Below are 20,073 nucleotides of genomic sequence, written 5' to 3'. Positions count from 1 at the left end.
CGTAGAGGCCTGGGTCAGTGGTATAATATGGAGCACCGCTGCAGGCAGAGGCCTGCCCACTCGCATTTATGTAACTTTTTCAACAGGGCAGGTAGAGATACGTCTTTTTTTTTCCCTTCTTCTCCTTCGTTCCCTCATTCTCTCTGTCTCTCACACACACACTCACAAAAATAGCCTGAAGAATCTGAGCTTGCTTTGCTCTCACAGTGAAGCTCCTTCCCCCTCCTCTCATCTCCTGTCTTCTTCTAACCCCAGACCCAAATACCTCCTTTCTTTCCATTTCGTTCTCCCTCCTCCTCCTCCTCCTCCTCCTCCTCCTCCTCCTCCTCCTCTATACTCCCCCCAGTTTTCCACCCCTAGGCAATACCTGAGAACGCATTCTCATTTTGTAGCTTCACATCTCTTCCGAGCACTCACTGAAGCATCGCCTGTTCTCCCAGTCACCTTAGTTCTCTTCATCTACCTACCCAAATCTCCCGGCGCCAGTCCCTCCTCCACCAACCGTTGCCACTCTGTGCTCCTATCTTCGCCAGGGGTACCGACCAGGAATTTCTTTTCTTCTCTTCCACTCCATTTTCCGTCTCTTCCCCTGTTCTTTTGTCATCCTCTATCTCCATTTCAATCTTCCAATTTATCTATCCTCCACCAACAATTCGAAAACAGATGGCTACACTTAGCCTGGAGCAAAAACATTGGCTTTGGACTACAGCACTACCAGGGCCAGTCTTTTGCACTCGCGCAAGATCTAAAAAGCTGATATCCGGTGAGAAATGTGCTCTGATTTGCCAGTAGCCAAAATGCATAAACCATATTGCACAGTGCAGATATTCACACCTTAGGCTTAGTCCTTGGTAGCATGCTTAATTTTATCCAATCAGAAAAAAATGAAAAGCAAAGATTAAAGCTGACTTTGACTACAATCTAAAAAACCGAGGAAAATCAGGAGAGGAAAAAAGAAGAGGGCTGTTGAGAGCCATTTGTGAAATTTAAAGAAACTATTAAGTGTTGTGGAAAAAAAAGTTTGGAACTATTAAAAACACGTTTTGAAAAGAGGGATCCAGATGGAGAATGATGAAAAGAGATGAAACCACTTAGGAAGAACAGAGAGATCAATCAGGATGAAGACAGACGGAGGGCGATGCGAGTATCTGTGTTTAATAGGGGGTGGGCAGTCTGGCATCATGGATGGTGAATTGGAAAGAGATGCACTTAAAAAAATGCATCTCATTACTACATTTTTGCCATCATAAGAATCCAGTGATGTCAAATAATGTTTTTTGATGTTTTTGTTTTTTTTTTTGGTTTAATTTTTGTTCATGTCAAGATCATTTAATAGCTTTATGTGCACTGAGGTTTGACTTTCTTTCTTTCTTTCTTTCTTTATTCATTTATTCATTCATTCATTTGTTTAAACATATGACAGCATCCTTAAACAGTAAGTTCAGGACAATGTACACAACCAAAAAGTAAAACACAAATTTAGAAAGGGGCATGTCGACTACAAAGTTAACTGTAAGCATTTATTTCTACCTTTTTTATGCAGCAAATCAGTTTACTGGATTTAATAAAGTCAGTCACTCACACACTGTCCGCCGAGCCGTCACCTGCAATGTCCAAGAGCAAAGCAAACAAATTTAGATCACATCAGCTCACTTCAGTTTGATTCCGTTAGGGTTTACTCAATCTGACTGGACTCCTCGCAATCTGAATTACTCAATTTAGCGTTTAGCGTAGAGTTGGTTTCTGTCCAATTCAGCTCAATCCAGAATCCATTCAAGTCATTTTCATTCAGTCCATCTCAATACCACTTAATGCACTGAAGATTCTTTTGTGTAGGTGGATAAAACCAGTCATAGGGCTACTAAGCTGTCTAGAATCCCTGTCTAGTGTGAGAAAGAACGCCTTTGTTTAGCAATATTGGGTAAAATTGCTCAACCCACAGACAACCATTAAGGTAATGCTGGAAGGCAGATGAGCTGAATGCGGAGCTGTACAATGCAGAGCGGAGTCTTCAAGAAGCAAATAAAAGGAAGCATCTCTGTGAGGGGCTTGCTATGTAGGTCTTTGTGTGTGCTTGAGTGTGTGTGTGTGTATGTGTTGGTGTGTGTGTGTGTGTGTGTGTGTGGTGTCAGAGAGTTAGGAGAGAGTGTGTTTGTGAGCTTCTACGGAAATGTGTGATTCTCGGAGACAGAGTGTGCCCGGGCTTGTGCATGTGATTTGATCCAGAGGGAATAGAGGAAGAAACTGATGTAAGAGATGGAAAACTTTCCCATCCGTTTGTGTGTCATCATATTCTTATCAGACTTCATTTGCCTGCAATGAAAAGCGTATATGCATAAGGATCTGGGAGGGAGTGTAATTTTGTGTTATTATGTACACACAGGAGTGTGTTTCACTGGGCGCATCTTTGTGTGTGGTAATTACGAGTCAGACAGTGTCTGCTGCATACGTTCTTGCCTTGACTTGCCTCTATTCCCACATTCCAGCCATTTTCTGGAGAAGTTGAAACAAAAGCTGAAAGGAGGAGGAGTTGTTAACATGGTAACATTATCAGCTGAGCAGCCTGTCGGCATTATCTCGTGTGGTGAACAGCCAAGAAAGACAGGGGACTTCCAATCAAATTCCAGCACTGGTGACCTTGATGTTTAGGGAAACAGACAATTTCTCTTCTTTTGGCTACCGCGGTCTCCCTCCCCCGGTTCTCGCCTTGCTTTGTCTTCGTCTCTCTGTCTTGTTCAACACTTCCACAGCAGGAAACACACTTTCACCTCTGAATTGACACAGCTGTGAGGACGGAGCCAAAACTCACATCTAAAAAAGCCAAACATTCAACACCACTTGCTTTCCTTTTCCATCTACCTTCACCTGCTTATCATTCAAATCTTCACTCAAAACTCTGCAATTTTGAGGAGAGCAAAGGACCAAAACGTCACCTGTGAGGTCTCATCCCACCGAGGACAGTTGAAATTACCTGGGCCGCATTGTGAATGAAGCAGCAGCTGTGGCTCTTCGACGACAGCAATGCTCTGCAGTCTGAAAACTTTCCACCGCAGTTACAGCCAAACACAGAAGTCAGAAGGGGAAGATTGCCACTCATCAAAGCGGTCACAAACTGTATGAACCTTCTGTCTGGGTTATTGAATACTAATGCATACTATGTCCTTTGGAACAGATCAATAGAACTGAATATGAACAACTAGGTGGACCTCTGACGTCAAGCGTTTGGAGGCTACATGGCAGGATATGTGCCGCTGTGTGAGTGGAAGAACGCTTTTCACACCTCTTCTTGGATCTGAATTTAAATATCTGTAATGCTGGAGTGTGGGTGTGAGTCTCTCCATGCCGAGGCGGTGGAGAGACAACTGCACCCGACCCGGCTGGGCAGAGCTGGGACTTTGTTTTTCATCTGATTTGGTGCATCATCATTGTCTTGATTGTTTTAATTTGACTTGATTCCCTGTAATAAATAATCTGAATCAAAAACTTGATCTCCAACTGTTTAATGAGTTTGTTTTGTCTCTGGCGCAGGACAAACGCTAGAAACAGGAAGATGTAAAAATGTGGCGCTTGAATGACCCGAAAAAACAGCTCAACCTGACATTTAAATAACACAGTTGACATTAGAAGTGGTTTATTCTTTATCAAATCCATTATGAACATACTGTAATAAGCTACATTCATTCACCCTCAATACAACTTTTTGAAACTTTGAGTCAGGTCGCACTGGAACTGAATCCACATGACTCTCTGGAGGCAGAAAACATCCTGGATGCATCATAAGTCCATCACAGAGCTAACAGAGTAACAGACATGGAGGTATACACACAGGCAAATTAGCCTCCAAAGCCAATTTGGACTCACCAATTGCAGTAATCCAGAAAGAATGGAGTTCTTTGAGAAAACTCATCCATGCATGCAAACTCTGCACATCAAGCTGGCACTTCAGCGTATGGTGGGAGCATGATGAATTTACAACAATATGCAAATGCAACACTAATGGATGTGAATTCTCGCATATTCTCAGTTTTTAAAAATGAAAAAGGTAAACAATCTGCTTTTTCTTGTTTTACTTGCAGGTTCACAAAGTCGTGCTGAAGGACACTTCAGAGGATTTCCAACACACACTCACTCACAGCTTCATTCATTTGTAGTAGGTTGAACAACAAACTGAACGAAAGTGGATTAAAGTTTAATGCCTTCCTTTTGGTCTGAAACAATAGAGCCACATTACAGATTTCAATGTGCCTTTAAAGGCTGTGCATTTGTATCCATATGATCCCGGTCAAGTGGAAAATCAATGTTTACAGGATGAGCATATGTTCCACCTCCACAACCAAGCATGAAGCAGAAACACACATCTGTCTCCATCCCTCCATCTCCTCCTATCATTCATACTCTCTCTCACTTTATTCTCTCTGGCTCATGTTGCTGCTCTAATGTCCGCTGACTCTCACCTCGTCCCTGTCCCCTCCCTCGCTCTTTGTCACCGGGTCAGTAGATCAGTTTTCAGTCTGGCTCATCGGGTGATCCCCACTTGGGTTACCAGGTCCTTCTCACCTCTCACTTACCTCCACCTCCTCACTTGTCCGCCCACTCGGCCAGCGAGCATATGGTGGGCTGCAAAGCCTGAACTCTTCATGGCTTTAATAAATACATCAGTGTACCCGTATCATCATGACAGGGTTCATGGTTCGGTTACAGTGAGTGTGTGTAGCAGAAAGAGAGAGGGTGGGAGGGGGAGCGTGTGTGTGTGGATGTGTGTGTATGTAATTGGCAGTGCCTTCACCTCTGTGATCCCAGTGCACGCCGCATGCTATCACAGGAGGTGGAGATGTGTGCATGTGTCCCTGTGGCATCCCGGAGCACACACAGAGGTGAGTGTGAGTCTATGACAGACGCTCATCATATTTAATCCTGGAGGGATTTTGTTAAAATGAAAAGCAGCTTTTCAATTTTATAATCCAGTAGACCTAATCTCTCCGCCTGCAATCGCCCATACAGTCCAATTAGAAGAGCGGGACTGGCCGGCGGAGTCCTATTTGCCACAAAGTCATCTCCATAGATTGTCCTTGTTCTGTCAAAACAGAGTTGCCCTGTGTTGTGGGAGCCCAGCAACGACCTTCACAAAGTGTTGCAGAACTGTGCAATGCGCAAAAAACAGCGCCGTCAACCCACCTGTTTCCACTGCAGTCTTGGCCTTGTTAGCAGGGCATTGATTGGACTTGGGCTGGATGTGTGTATGCGCTGTAGTGGGTGTGTGTCTGGTTCGATTCAGCCTTTGTGGCACCGCACTCTCACCCGCCCCCACACAACCGCTGGGCCCAGAAGAGAGAAAGTGCACACTACAGTAAAAGAAGTCGCACTAGTGAAAACGCTGAGTCGATCCATTCTCAGAGGTCAGAGTGGCGCATAGAGGATGCAAAGGTAGCGGTGGCCGGGGTGTTTAGATTTATGGCCAGGTACATGGCAAGAAAGCGGGAGGCTTCAAAAGAGGAATAAAAAATGGTCTGAGTCGAAACAAGAAATAAAACGCAAGTTGCAAAGAGTTCAGCGGGATTAAATTACACCTTGCAAAAAAGCACAGTCGAAAAGTCAAAAAAGCTGGAAAGATGACCGCTGAGTTCCGTGACCTCTGGTGTGGCTGATGGAGGACGGCAGACAGGAAAAAACAGCTTTATGGTGGAGTGTTTTTCAATGCGTGTGCATGTGTGGTCGCAGTTAAAGGGTAGAACGAGGCCACTTTGCCCATATTGACTGCAGCACCATGTGACTGTTGTGATCATTAATGTGTCCTGATGCCAACGGGTATCCTGATGACCCACATCTCAGCAGTCCACTCTCACTCGCTGGCTACCACCCAAACCAAACCTCTCTCCCCCCCTCCCTCACCCGTCTCCCCTGCTCGAAAGCACACTAAACTTTCTCCATTAGACCTTCGTATCGAACCCCTATACTTGTCTGCTACTGACCAAAATGTGTCTGTGCCTCTGAGCTATTGTAAAGTTCTTCAAGCTGTTGGATTTTGGTTTATTTTTTTCATCTGGGGTTTAATAAATATTCACTACCTTTTATTTATGTTTGTTTTTAGGGGAAAAAATATTCACTCTTTTCTGCCTCTATTCCTGTTCATTTTTATATTCATCAATTCCCACTGATATAGACGTCCTGGCTCCTGTTTTTTTGCAGGAAAAAAGAAAAAAAAAAAAAGATCCAGCACCACTGACTGCGACTCCTGTCATCTTGTTGCCTCTCTAATGGAATCTTGCACTTCATCTACGACGCCCAGCTTTTTATTACTTCTGATTTTTCATTCATTTCCCCCCCCCCCCATTTGGAGCACTCCAGTTGGTCTGATGATGTGCTGACTTCAGACACTTTTTAATGTTTTCACTGACCCAGTAAAGTAGCTTTGAAATTCACTTCTTCCCACCCATCTCGTTTACTCCATCTTTCTCCCCTTCTAACCTCCTATAATTCTCTCCCACTCCTGATCCAGTGCTTTTCCAATTTTCCTCGTCGTCCCACTTCCTGCGCTTGGCACATGCACGACACCTATTACACCCTGGGTCTATCTCTCACTTGCACTCACGTAAAAAACGCATATGCCTTCATGAAATAAGCAGTCCCTCAAGCCCAGTGACAGGCACCCACCAACACAAACCTGCTCATGGTGCCAAAGTGTTTGAGTTAACAAATTCTGACATGTACGCAAAGGCAGTCACGCATGAGTACCCTCAGTCTTAGACATGAGCACGGGCACACACACACACACACACACGCATGCATGCACACATGCATGCACAAGCACACGCCGGGCTCTGCGGGACAGCACAAGCTGTGGAATATTTTGAGGGTGGGCTCGGGTATTGGGGGTGAACACCCTACTGCAGCAGAGGAGTTAATTACCCCATACGATCAATAATTCATTACACTGTCAGTTTGTGTGTCTGCATGACTCCCGATGTGCGCTGGCATGTTTTGAGTGCACGTAAGCATGAACGGCAAACTCTCCCAGTAAGCATTTTCTTTCCCTGGGAATGGCAGATTAAGAGGATTGACTCCGTAATGGATTAACCTCTGGAGTTTGTGTGCGTGTTCCTGCGTGTTCCTTGCGTGTGTGTGTTGAGCAGGATCAGAGAGCCCATGTATGAATTGATTAGCCTAAGAAGCTTCTCTTCTTTCCTTTTAATGACCACATCAGCACTTTTTCACCACGGGCAGGATAAATGCAGCGCTGTCTGTCAGAGAAATGAGACACCGCCCCTTTAAGAAGGGTTAGCTGTCACTCAAATATCAGTCTTAGGAGCACTCCCCATGGACCACGGAGACCCTGCTGTGTCAGTGTGTCTAGAATGATAGATGCTGTTTGTGTCTTCCTGTTAGTTTGTGTGTGTGTGTGTGTGTGTGTGGGTGGGTGTATGGAGGGGGTGACTGACCGTCTCTATGCAGTATTTATTTGTCAGCAGGACTTTAGCTTTTAACTGCTGCTTCCTGAGTGAACATCAAAGCCAGTGGATCCATTATCTATGCAACAGATATTGTTTACGGAATAAACATATATGCTCAATGGGGGGAAAAAAAAACGACAGCGGCTTGGCAAGAAACACAGAGACACAAAATGACCAACTACCCTGTCGGAAGCAACTATTCACCCACGCCTTCTTCTGTCTTTACTCCATCTGAACTCCTCAGGGGTTCATGAAGATAATCACTCTCTCACTATCTGTCTTTCTTTCTCTGTCTCTCTCTCCCACGCACATACAAACATGCACGTACGCAGCCCTGCATGCGGCCACGCATGTACACACAAATGCAAGTTTGCATATTATTGTAAAGTATGGGCTTGACTCATACACCCTGCAGTAGATCTTGCTAAACAGAGGACTGATGTTTGACACAGAGCACACGCACGCTCTGACAGCAGGGCATCGTCACACTGCTCAGAGGCTTAGGATGTTGACATAGTCACACATGTGCATATCCGCTCGCTCTCGCTCTCTCTCTCTCTCTCTCTCGCTCTCTCACACATACGCACAGACGCACACACACTGGCAAGTATTTTATGGAGATAAAACAATGTTTAGACATTAGTGACAACATTAGTGACAGGGTGAGCAATACTGTATGTCAGCAGAGGTGTGAATAAGAAAACATGGAGCCAAGAGGAAGAGGATGAAAAAGAGAAGACAGAGATCACGATCTATTGGGCGGAGAAAAAGACAGACAGTCAAAATAAGACTTTTAGGACAGATTTACAAAGACAGGTAGTCAAACAAGAACATTCAGTCCCCCTACCTGTTTGCTGTACTTGTTTCCAGTCTGGCAGCCGTACTCTGAGCACTGGTCAGATCCCAGAGACATGGCGTCTGCATTGCCGCTGCCCCCACTACTGCTGCTGCTGGAGCCAGCGCTCCCCACGCATCCACCGCTCCCCACAAAGGTGTTGGAGGGCGGCAGCTCCTGGACCGCCTGGTGCTTCTTCCCCTCGGCCGGAGGTGAGTGAGGCTGCAGGTTCACCGCAGGTAGAGGCGAGCTGGATTTATAGTGCCTGGCCAGATCTGGGCTTGACTGGTGCCTCCTGCCCCCGCCCATCCTGGGGCTGCCGGGGTCACCGTCCACGGCGCAGTAACGGGCAGCCAGGCGCTCGCTGGCGCTGCTCAGATCCTCCTCGTCTTCATCGTTGGCGTGGCGACGCAATCCGTTGACGGTGACAATGCCGCTGTAGAGCGATCGGTCTGACTTCCCTCCTCCCGCAGCAGCGCTGCCACCGCTTCCGTTGCGTTTGTCACGCCGTGGTTTGCGTCCACGGTCCGATCCTCCGCCGCGGCTAACCTGTGGCTGAGCTCCCGAGGGGCTGAAGAAGTCCTCTTCCGGCTCCTTCTTACCGGCCTCGTAGCCGTTCTTACCCTGAGCGCCGCACTGCCGGGCCGTGACCACAAGAAGAATAACCAGGATGACCGCCGCGGCTCCCGCCAGGACACCGATGGCGACGCTGAGGCGCTGTTTCCCCAGAGCACGCTCACTGTCTGGGTCTCCTGCAATGTCCAGCGACAGTGGAGCCATTAGGCTTCGGGCCACCTGGGGAGCAACGAGAGAGGAGATCTTATGTGAGAGAGTGAGAGAAAAGGAGTGTTAAAGGAGGCACAGCAACAAAAAGACACAAACCATCAATATAAAGGAGTCCGCTAAAGTGACTGTAAAAGATGACACAGTGGGTGTGAGCCACAGCGAAACATCAAACAGCATCTTCATCTTAATTAAACGCATCACTGTGTTTTAGTGTGGGAGCCTCTACATTATTCCCAGGCACACAGAGTGTCACTAAATATATAATTGCTCTTGCTTCCCAGTTGCAGCATTTTAAGTTGTGCCTGTAATTCTTTACTTGTGATCTCGCAGCGTTGCAGTGGAACAGGAAATGCCCGGGATTATGCCGTTTAAAGCTGATTAAAAGAATAAAATGAAACTTCAGACATTGAGGTCAGGGATGGTAGAGGAGGAAAAGTATGAACGATAGTCAGAAAATGTGACAATAAAAGAAAAAGACATGGTATGACCACATTCTAAAAACACAAGCGCATCTACTGTCTCATCAATGAACAAAGTCCCTATTGTAAATGATAGCGTAGGAGTGGATTTGTTCGGGATTTGCTATCACAATTTTTGCACAGAATTGGATGGATAGACAAATACCAGCCAACTCTAAATGTGTCTGCTCTATGGAATCATTTCTTCAGCTGTTTTCTTTTTAATGTGAGTTTGTTTTGGTAGGTATGATAGTTTTTTTTTTTTTGCTGTAAAACAAATCTGTGTTAATCCACTTCAATATAAAACACCGCAAAATGTTTCATACTTTGGTTTAAGATCGAAGTAACAACGGTCTGCCAATATAGACATTTATAAATCAGCAAGGACACATACACACACACACACACACTCCCACACACACATGCTCTAAGCTTGTACACTAATAAAAGGATCATTATGAGAAAGTGGGTTATGCTGCAACACAAACACAGCCATTACTGGTTATAGAGTCCTGCGCGACAGGAGACAATGAGGCTATGGAGTCCTGCTCTGCGGAGTCCTGCTGGTAATATGCAGAAGGGTCATGAATCTGTACATAGCTAATCAATACGTGGAAACTATGCTGGGAGATGCAACACAAAAGCAGACGCAGACAAATATACATGTAGCTGCACACATGTAAGACGCCTGCTAGCCAGACTAGTCACTCTGCAGCCGTGACAGCTTGTCGCTGAATCCATACGACAATGTCTTTGGCCTGCCACGGCTGGCAATTACAAGTTCATGTAAACCCTGCTGCCTTAGGAGTTGCAGGTAATAAGGTTTGCAGGAATAAATGGTAGAAAGACAGAGATTTATCTGCAGTTTTAAATCGCCGAATAAGAAAACTTCAGTATATGTATTTGTAATACTGCAGAGAATTTTACTCTGACTGCACTTTGTAACTCCTTATTACATTATCCAAGGCATATTAGGCTTTCTCATGAAGAGGCACATTATTCACTCTCTCTTCTTGTTACCCCCAAGCAAAGAATGAGGCTGTGTTATATTTCATTGTTTCATCACCATCTATCTCCGGGTTAAGTTTCATTGTGTTTCCAGTGACTTGTGTTGGTTCTTTTCCATTATTCTATTTCCACTGCAGAAGACTTCTCTGCCAGGCTCCGCTCTCCCATCACACTTCTTCCTTTGCCCTGCAGTCTTCCTTTCCATTCTCATTCCACTGGGCATCCCTGGCATTGCTCACCCTTGCACTGTTGGCAGTATTGTGAGAGAGAAAATGCAGAAGCAGTGTCATGTATGCACTATGTGACAGTGCAACAAGCCAATTTCTACTGCGAGTGTGAATGCAGGCCAAGGTGACAGAGAACAAGGTATATGGTTGTGGGTAAACTAACAGAGATGACATAAAGAGACATGCTCCATAATGCAACCTGTATAGTCGTTCTCAGTGTGGCGGTGAATGTTGGCGAATTGGGATTCAGAGATGAAAGAAAACAAAGCTGCAACTTGGTGTGATTGTGTGTGTGAGTGCATGCGTGTGCACGCGACTGTGTGAAAGGACGCAGAGGGCACCCTCACCAACATATTCTGCTACTTTCAGTGCTGTATTTGAGCGCATTCGCCCAGAAATCCCAGAAGAAATCTTCCAATCTGTGGTAGGAGCTTTGTTCTGACTGGACTTAACACTGCGATCTATCTGTTCCACTCTCCCAGGATTCATTTATCAGCATGTCACTGCAGATGCGGCTGATGTGGGCAAGACAAGTTCTCCCCTGACCACAACACTGACCGAAGCTTGGTAAATACCTCAGCTGCTGCTTATTTACAACTCAACAGAGACCAGCAGCTTGAAGACTATTTGCAGTTATATTAAGAGAACCATTGCTTTTTTTTTAAGTTACTAAAGCTTTGTCTGATAGGACATAGAAAAGCGTAAAGTGACAGCATTGCTTCTGTTTTACAAAGTTCCTTAAAGGTCTCCGAATGACGACTGTGCTGAAAGTGTTACAAGTAGATTTCTTCTTTCTGGAGCTCAAACTTTACACCATGATATTACAGCTAATTATCCAACATGTGGTTCGCCCAATACCGTTGGACAGAAACGACTGGAGTCATTTTCTGCCGCGGTGCTGCAGCAGTAGCAGTCGTTTTCGTTCCCTAATTGCATCTGGCACCCATCCACCACTCAGTTTGACTTCATTATGAGATGGAGGTATTCTCTCTTCAATGACTTCTACTCAATTACTCCTCTAAGTTCCTCCCTACAATCAAACCAAACTGTGCATATTGTAATCAAAAACATCTTTTATACCAGCTTGGACATATTACATCCCATTGTTTGATTAAATGGCGGCGGTCATTCGAGCTTATTGCAGTTAATTCTACCCGTCAACACGATTGTTTGACCACTTACTAATTGTTCTGTTCTAATGCTCAGCTGCTTGATTGCTCCATTTGTAGCTTTTAGGTTTACATTCACAGAGTTTTTCTACCATTTCACTGACGGACACCTTCCATAAGTCTGTACTCAGTCGTTTGTCTTTGTTCAAATAAAGCACACACACACACAGACACAGACACACACACACACACACACACACACACAAAAGTTGGTGCCAAGTTGTCTTCACATGAGTCAAAACTCACAGACTGTGATTATACAGACTGTTTTTTTTTTTTTTTCAAATCACAACATTTAGCTTGAAAGTGTCTTTGAGGTTGAGGATAGACATTACTCAGTGCTCATATTGCACACATCTAATGTAGTTGCCATGCGACCGTCTAAAATAGCTGAAAATTAAAAACTTGCTAACGTTTTTCCTCACTTATAGCTGTGTGTTTTATCTTTTCCCACCAAAAATCAAACAACACAAAGTGATAATATTCAGTTTGCATCAGCATTGGCTGCATTGTTGTTGTTTTTTTCTCTTTTGTTTTGACAAACAGACCCATCTCGGTGAGATGTCTTTGCTTTGGCACTTTTTTCATATCTCAAAGCTGTAACAAGGTTCGACTTCCTACACGTTCCTGCAAGTATAGACTTGACATTTAAAGACCTTTGCCTTGAAGAAAATATAGGAATTTATTCCAAGTAGTGGGTGAAACCACAAGCCGATAGTCTTAAAACAAACAATGTAACCACAAGGCCACAGCCAAGTTAATTATTAGTCAATACAAATTACTTTAACACCAGAGATTATGTTCTACTCATTATTACCTGCCAGAATACGTAGCTTAATTAAACATTTTTAAAACATAATGGGAACTTCATTTGATTAACGCAAGGACAGAAAAGAAAGATTTCCACCAGCAACGCATAAGCTAAATTTGAACTCATACTGATGTAAGTTATTTCTGGTATCTCAGTAATGTCTTTGAGTCTAGTCAATTACCTCTGCACCACAGTGCGGCTCTTTCAGACCAGCTCCAGCCAAGCTGTGAAGTCCTCTTTTACAGTAAATTGCCCAATTTTACAGAATATAAACAGGTACAGTGCTAAACATGCATATTTCTTCTTGTTCTTTCTCTTCATTTCATCGTAAATATAATTAATTCAGAGGGTTTCTAAGTAACCTTCCCTGAAGTTTAACCACTTCTGTTCTCTTCAGAGCTTTGTACAACACAATGAAACAATGCTTGGACTTCATCAATATTCAGGTTTAAAGCTAGGGTTGGCGATTTGAATGAGATACATTTTTTTTAAATACTGGTTAAAATGATCTTTATGACCCGATGGGAAGCAATTCATAGCGTGTGTTTAAAGTAGTTTGGAAAATATCCGCTATCTACAGCAGGAGTAAAACGGGAAAAACAGCAACCAATAGTCTTGCCGGGACACCTTTTTTTAAACCAATCAAATCTCTTCGCCGTTCGACCTGCCCCCTGTGCGTACATGTAGGAGTGCACTGACCCTGGTTCAGTGCGCGCGTAGAAGGACGAAGCGTCGTTGCAGAATGGCGGAGACGAATGTTTGGGGGTTTACTTACCGTTGAGTGCGCCATAACTTGGCGTAGTGCAAATAAAGAAAAACGAAGAAACGAAGCGCTGAGGACAGGTTACGCCAGGAACGCACTGGACGCGGAAGTGCCGCGCGCACTGTGCGCGCCGCGAACGTCTCCGCGTCTCCGCTCCCAACGGGAGCTCCTCCAATGGGGTGGGAGCTGGGCGGAGCTAGCTGGGCGGAGCCTTGGGGAGATGCTACATGCTAATGCTAGTTTTCCAAGATCGCCAACCCTAGCTTTAAAGACACTTGTGAAGTCCAACTTCTACTCACATGTTCAAACATACTTCAGCCTACTCTGTATTAGATGTCCAAAACTGGGATAAGCCCATCGCTCCCTGGCTCTCAAACACACTTACCCCTAATGCTCTCTCTCTCTCTCTCTCTCCGTTGCACGCACGCACGCTGGCACACATGCATACATGCACGTGCACACACCTAATGCTCTCCGCTCTGAGTTCAGTGTGCCATAAACGAAGAACCACTTGAATAATAACAGTTATTTTAACCACATGGTCATTATCACAATGCGTGCTGGACAAAGAACACACTCCAGCAGGAACCAAACTACAAAGAAGCTGGCGTTGCCAATAGCCTTCAAATGAAAGACGGGGTTCTTTATCTGGAACAAATATAGACGCAATTACCCCCCCCCCCCCCCCCCCCCGGAAAAAAAAAAAAAAAATGGCCAGAAAATTGCAACACCATGCAGGCTGTAGAAATGCTGTAATCAACTCATTCTGCCAAGAAAAATGATCTTTTCACCATTTTAATTTAAACAGTCACAATCGGTCATTACCGCCCTCTTCTTCATGGGACGGGATTATCAGTGTCATTATTGGCTATCATTACCAACTGTGTGAAACAATGGACGTCCATGCACTCTAAAACATGAGAATTGGTTTCAAAACTGCTCCTATTTCAGAGGTATTTCAGGTGTGTTCATTTTATTTTAGTTCATTATGTATTTTTAAATAATTTGTATAAAATACAACAAAGAAAAAAAGATAAATTACCTGTCCGTCCACCAGTGTGGCATTAGCCAGGCTCTCGTTAATGAAGACATGAACCAGTGCGGTGGCACAGAGAGAAGGGATGCCACTGTCGTTGACTCGGACCACCAGGCGATGTAGACCTCGGTGGCGCCGCTCCAAGGGCTCTGCCAGGGTGATCACTCCATTAGTGTGGCCAATCTCAAACAGTCTAAAGGGATTTCCCCCCACTAGAGTGTAGTGAAGGTCGGCATTCGGGCCTGTGTCTGAGTCTATGGCTGTTACAGTCCTGACAATGGTGCGGGCACTGCTGGCGGGTGGGAGGAGGGTGTAGGACTCGTTGGCCGGGGAGGTGATTGAGGGGGCGTTGTCATTTTCGTCTGTCACAAAAAGTGAGACTGTGGCGGTGGCGGTTTTTCTTGGCTCGCCTCCGTCCACAGCCCGGACACGAAAGGTGTAGGTGGAAAGCTTTTCACGGTCAAACGAGGCAGAAGAGAAGATAGTTCCTGTGTTGTTCTCGATTGAGAACACCTCCTCTTGCTCTTTCTCACCATCCCCTCCGTCCGTCTTCTCTCCTGTCTTCTCATCGGCGCCATCCATTTCCACAAACAGACTAAGCTCTGCGTTTTCGCCCTCGTCTGCGTCGGTCACGGTGACCATGCCAACTGGGCTGTTGGCGAGCAGGTTCTCCTTGACGTAGAAAGTGAAAATTTCCTGAACAAACTTTGGCGCGTTGTCATTGCGGTCGGTCACCTGGACAACGACGGTGGCAGAGCCTTGCAGAGAGGGGGTGCCCTTGTCCTTCGCAATCACCCGTAGTTCATACCTCTCTCGCTGTTCCCGGTCCAGAACCCCAGTGGCTCGGATGTCGCCATTGTCGGCGTCAATATAAAACGGCCCGCCGGCTGGATCCAGAGAGTATGCGATCTCTGCATTCTTGCCGCTGTCTGCGTCCGTAGCTACAACGGTGACGACTCTTTCCCCGGGGGAATTGTTCTCGGCGAAGTGGACTTCAACAACACTCTGGGCGAAGGTCGGAGCATGGTCATTGATATCGACCACTCGTACCATCAGTGAGCTGTTACTGGACAGACTGGGGCTGCCTGAATCTACTGCCACAATTGTTACGCTGTATTCTTTTGTGGCCTCATAGTCCAGCAAGGCAGAAGTATGCAAGAAGTACTTTTTCTTGTTCCTGTGGGGGGGGGGGGGGAATCAAAAGACAAAATCATGAATGTGATGAAATTGCTATAGGTATGGTCTTTGTCCCAATTTAACATGATAAAAAAGAAGATTTATATGACTTATCCAAACCTGTTGATGACTGATTAAGAATTGTTCAATGCTCAGTTTGAAACTAATCAGAAAAATGTTAGTTCATATTGAATTCTTCAGTCCTTGAATGTCTTGCCAGCCAAACAGACCAAAAATAACCAAGGTAAATGACTAAATCACACCAAAGAAACAAACAAGGAAAAATGAAATAAATATGAATCTGTGCTTTGCTTGAGAATTGATTGAAACTATAACCATCTCTTAAAAACTGCTGTCTTTTTTTCAATCAAAAAAATTGGATTGATCAAATGATATTCTCAGCTTTAATGTTTTATACTTCAATGCAGGTTAGTTTCCAATTAACTTCCCCGCATACCTTCAGTGATGTCCACTGATACCATAACACTGGCGAGAATCAATTTATCAGATTGCTGAAGACCTCTTCTTATTATAGCTTCAACGGATTCCTTCATCCAAGGACAACTATATGTTCAAAAGAATAACCACCCTCACTGAACAGGAGAAACATGCAGCCATATATATCCTAAAAAGACCTCATCTTTTCCCCTGACACCCTTCATTCAGTAGCTCCAGGAAACGTTCTCTAGATTGACTGAATAACAGCGGTATTTGCATTCTGCACTGCTGGAATATTATTATTAAAAAGTGTAAAACCCTTGACTTTAATGAATATTTATGCACAAAGTTTACAGACTGTAAGATGGTCTAACCACTCTGGTGCCTCAGTGAATGAGTGACACTACTTGAACCAAGCTTAAATGAAATCTGCTTTCACTCACATTTAAGACACTAGAAAAGCAGAAGTTGCAAAATTCCCCAAACAGCTTGCTTTGTGCTTAGCTATGGAGATAAAATTAGACATAGGTGTGATTTAAATATGCACTGTATGGTAAGTCGAATCACACAACCTTGTCTGTATAAATTATACACATGAATGATCAAAACATGGCAAAATGTGAAGTGAAAGACAGTCATAAATACAGAAAGAAGAATAAAAAAAAAATCACTTTAAAACAATGAATAGTCTGGTAGCAGTTCCTGAATAGTAATTAATAAAATACTGCATGCCCTAGCAGAAAAACACAAGTTACTTGAGAAAAGATTGTTCAGTGACATGTTAATGAACCAGCGTCTTATAATTATGATAATTATCTGAATGATTATCAGGGTTATTTGTTTAAAACTTTGAATGAGGAGCCTAATGGTACATATCAACATGATATTTACTGGCTGTCATATTATATGTTCACAATCATATAGTATGAAATTGTGTGAAATTGGATCCATAAAAGAGCTTTGTCTGAGAGTGATTCTGGTAAGACATATCAATTAGACAGTGGGATTCAGACTCTCGCTTCAAACTGATGTGTAACTCAGTCTGAATGGTAACCTTTGTTGTAGCCTTACCTGTCGAAGGCTTCATCAGCAGGCAGGGGTGGGAGAGCTGTTTCACCGGCCGGCTTCAACGTGAATGGGACGTCTCCCACAACTGTACACGTCACAGCCCCGTTCTCTCCCTGGTCTCGATCTGAAACCTGAACCAGAGCCACTGGTGTGTCCACCAGAACATTTTCTGGCACTAGTGCCGCCCCATCCCGAACGGGGATGCGCCCAATCTTTCGGATCTCCACAGACGGGACGTTGTCGTTTTCGTCCCGAACAGCCAGCACTACGGTGGTTCGGTCGGTGCGTGGAGGCTGGCCCCTGTCTCTGGCTGTCACTGTGAACCTGAGCTGTGCCACTTCTTCTCTGTCGATCCTGTGGAGAACGCTGAGCCACCCAGTGGCCTCGTCCAGCCGCAGGAGTCTTCTAACGGATTCAGTGGCAGCTCCAAAAACATACTCCACCTGCCCATTTACTCCTATGTCTCGATCTGAAGCTCTGACCTGCAGGACAGGTGTGCCAGGAGGAGCGTTTTCTGCCATCTCCGCCTCATAAGTAGACCTTTCGAACTGCGGGCTGTTGTCATTCACATCAGTGATGGAAACACGCAGCAGGGCCTGGGAGGACCGTGCTGGGTTTCCTCCATCTCTAACCCTGAGGACAAGTTCGTATGAGTCTTTCTGCTCTCGGTCCAGCGTGCCTTTCACAATGAGCTGTGGCTGCTTCTCACCATCTGGGATATCTGCGACTTGCAGTTCAAACACGGTGCTCCTGGCTCCTCCATTATCTCCACTTCTGCCCCTACGGTCAGCAAGTCCATCCACTCTGGCGATGGGGTTTCCTCCAGCTGTGCGCCTGGTCGAACTTGACCCAGCTCCTCCATCTTGGATAAGTTCATAGCGGTCAATCCCATTTCGCCCAAAATCCCTGTCTGTTGCAGTGGGGAGCAGGTAAAGGGTTCCTATCGGACGGTTCTCCTCCACTGAGAGCTGGAGGACAGGTGAGGGGAAGGAAGGTGTGTTGTCGTTGATGTCTGTTATGACAACTCTTCCCTCAAATAGGTCAACCCAGCTCTGCAGCGGCCCGATCACCGACACCTCAAAGTCCAAGAAACACTCGTTCTCATCGAAGATCATCTGGCACTGTGGCAGCTTCTCCCTGTCGATGCGCCTCGGTCCCGTCGTCAGCTCACCTGTCACGTTGTCAATCTTGAAGTACTCTGAGCCGCTCTCCAGGGCGAAGGTGACATCCCCGCTGCCCGTCCCCGCCGTGAGGCCCAGGTCGGCCGCGACATTGCCGATCTTGACGTCAGGCGGGCCCTCCTCCGCCACCCGGTACCGGAGAGCTGAGTCGGCACCGGGCAGCTGAGTCAGCAGCTGCAGCAGGAGGACCACGAGGCTGAGAGCCTGCGCCGCGGAGGAGTGCACTGCGCCAAGCCTCTGCATGGCTCCCGCTTCCTCTCGCCTCTTCCCTTCCAGCTCCGTTCGCCTCCCGGCCGCCGCTTTGCCTCTTCTTTTACTGCTGTTTCGTGAGTCTCACAGCGTGGGTGTCTGATTGATCCTCTCTTACCTTCTTCCTATCGCTCTCTGCGGACTCTCCGCCTGAGGTCCGGGGAAAAGCTGCTGCGCTCCCTGTAGTTCACTTCAGCGGTGGCTTTTCTTTTCTTTTCTTCTAAAAAAAATGCTCCTCCTGCACTCTGCAGTGGCTTTTCAACTTCTATGATAGCGAATGCGCTCCCTCGACGGGCTGTTCAAGCCTCAAAGATATAAAAAAATCCATCCTGCCGCGAAAAATAATAAAACTAATTCATCAGCCTTTGATTAATCCACTGCACTCTTCCTCACTCCTTTCTTCTCCATAAACCCGAGAGCTATCCCGTTGCGGCACGAGGACGTTTATCAGTTCACAAAGCCATTTGTAAGTTCTCTTTATTCCAGTCACATTTGGGACAGCAGCGTTTTCTCGCGTTTTTCACAGTTAGAAACTGCAATGCAGCACTGCCGCACAAAAGAAAGGGGGCAAAAAACACACCGCTCAGCTCTCCGGACGCCCAGGAAAATTAACTCGCATCCCCAGAAGAAGGATAAAAAAAATCAGTTTTTGAGAAAAAAGTCTCTGGGATGCTGTGACTGGATCTCTTCTTACCTTCACATCCAGCTGCGTCCCCGTCTCTCTCTTTTTTTTCCCGCAGTGGAGCAACGTGCCAAGCAGTCGGATTCCTTTACGCAAGTTATGAGGAGACAAGAGTGCTCTTCACGGCGAGTTTCTCCTCGTATATGTGTGTATTTTAAACACATAAAACAGAGGACTGGAGCCTTTTTTCTTGCCGGACTGAGCGGGGAATCCCGACATCAGCGTCAATTAAGCGTAATCCTGCGCAGCTCGTGTCCGGGATGGATGCCTCGGTGATGGACCGAGAGTAGATGCGTCTTTTTCCAAGAGTCCCGCATTCTCTCTCTCTCTCTCTCTCTCTCTCTCTCTCTCTCTCTCTCTCTCTCTCTCTCTCACTCTCTCTCTCGCTCACTCCTCCACATGCGCCTCCTCCTCTGGCTTTTTTTTTCGCTCTCACCTGCACTGCTCGGGACTGCTGCTGCTGCCTCCGGTCTCCGGCGATGCTGCAGTCTCTCTCTCTCTCTCTCTCTCTCTCTCTCTCTCTCTCTCTCTCTCTCTCTCTCTCTCTCTCTCTCTCCACTACTGCAACATTTTCCCCGGCCGCGTAACTCGATCGCTGAGCTGTAACGGGAGAGGCAGCAGAGGCGGTGTAGGGTCTCTCAGTGTGTGTGTCTGTCGGTTACCGGGGACAGACCCCCTCCACCACCCCCCCCTCCTGTCATATAGCAAGATTAAATGGCTTGGTGTCCCGGCTGCTGA

General features: G+C 45.9%; 1 protein-coding gene across 1 annotated transcript in view; it reads right to left on the bottom strand.

Annotated features, from left to right (window-relative positions):
• The window catches only part of pcdh7a (protocadherin 7a), a 40,477-nt gene extending 21,628 nt beyond the window's left edge, over positions 1 to 18,849 (bottom strand). Inside the window, 3 exon segments of the mRNA XM_030094071.1 lie at positions 8,296 to 9,078; positions 14,548 to 15,718; positions 17,227 to 18,849. Of these exon segments, the coding sequence (XP_029949931.1) occupies positions 8,296 to 9,078; positions 14,548 to 15,718; positions 17,227 to 18,647 (3,375 nt within the window). The 5' untranslated portion in view covers positions 18,648 to 18,849.
• Between the last annotated feature and the right edge of the window lie 1,224 nt (positions 18,850 to 20,073).

Source organism: Salarias fasciatus, chromosome 6 (assembly GCF_902148845.1).
Source record: "Salarias fasciatus chromosome 6, fSalaFa1.1, whole genome shotgun sequence".
Classification (NCBI taxonomy): domain Eukaryota; kingdom Metazoa; phylum Chordata; class Actinopteri; order Blenniiformes; family Blenniidae; genus Salarias; species Salarias fasciatus.
The sequence above is the reverse complement of the archived record's forward strand: the minus strand, read 5'-3'. Positions and strand labels throughout refer to the sequence as shown.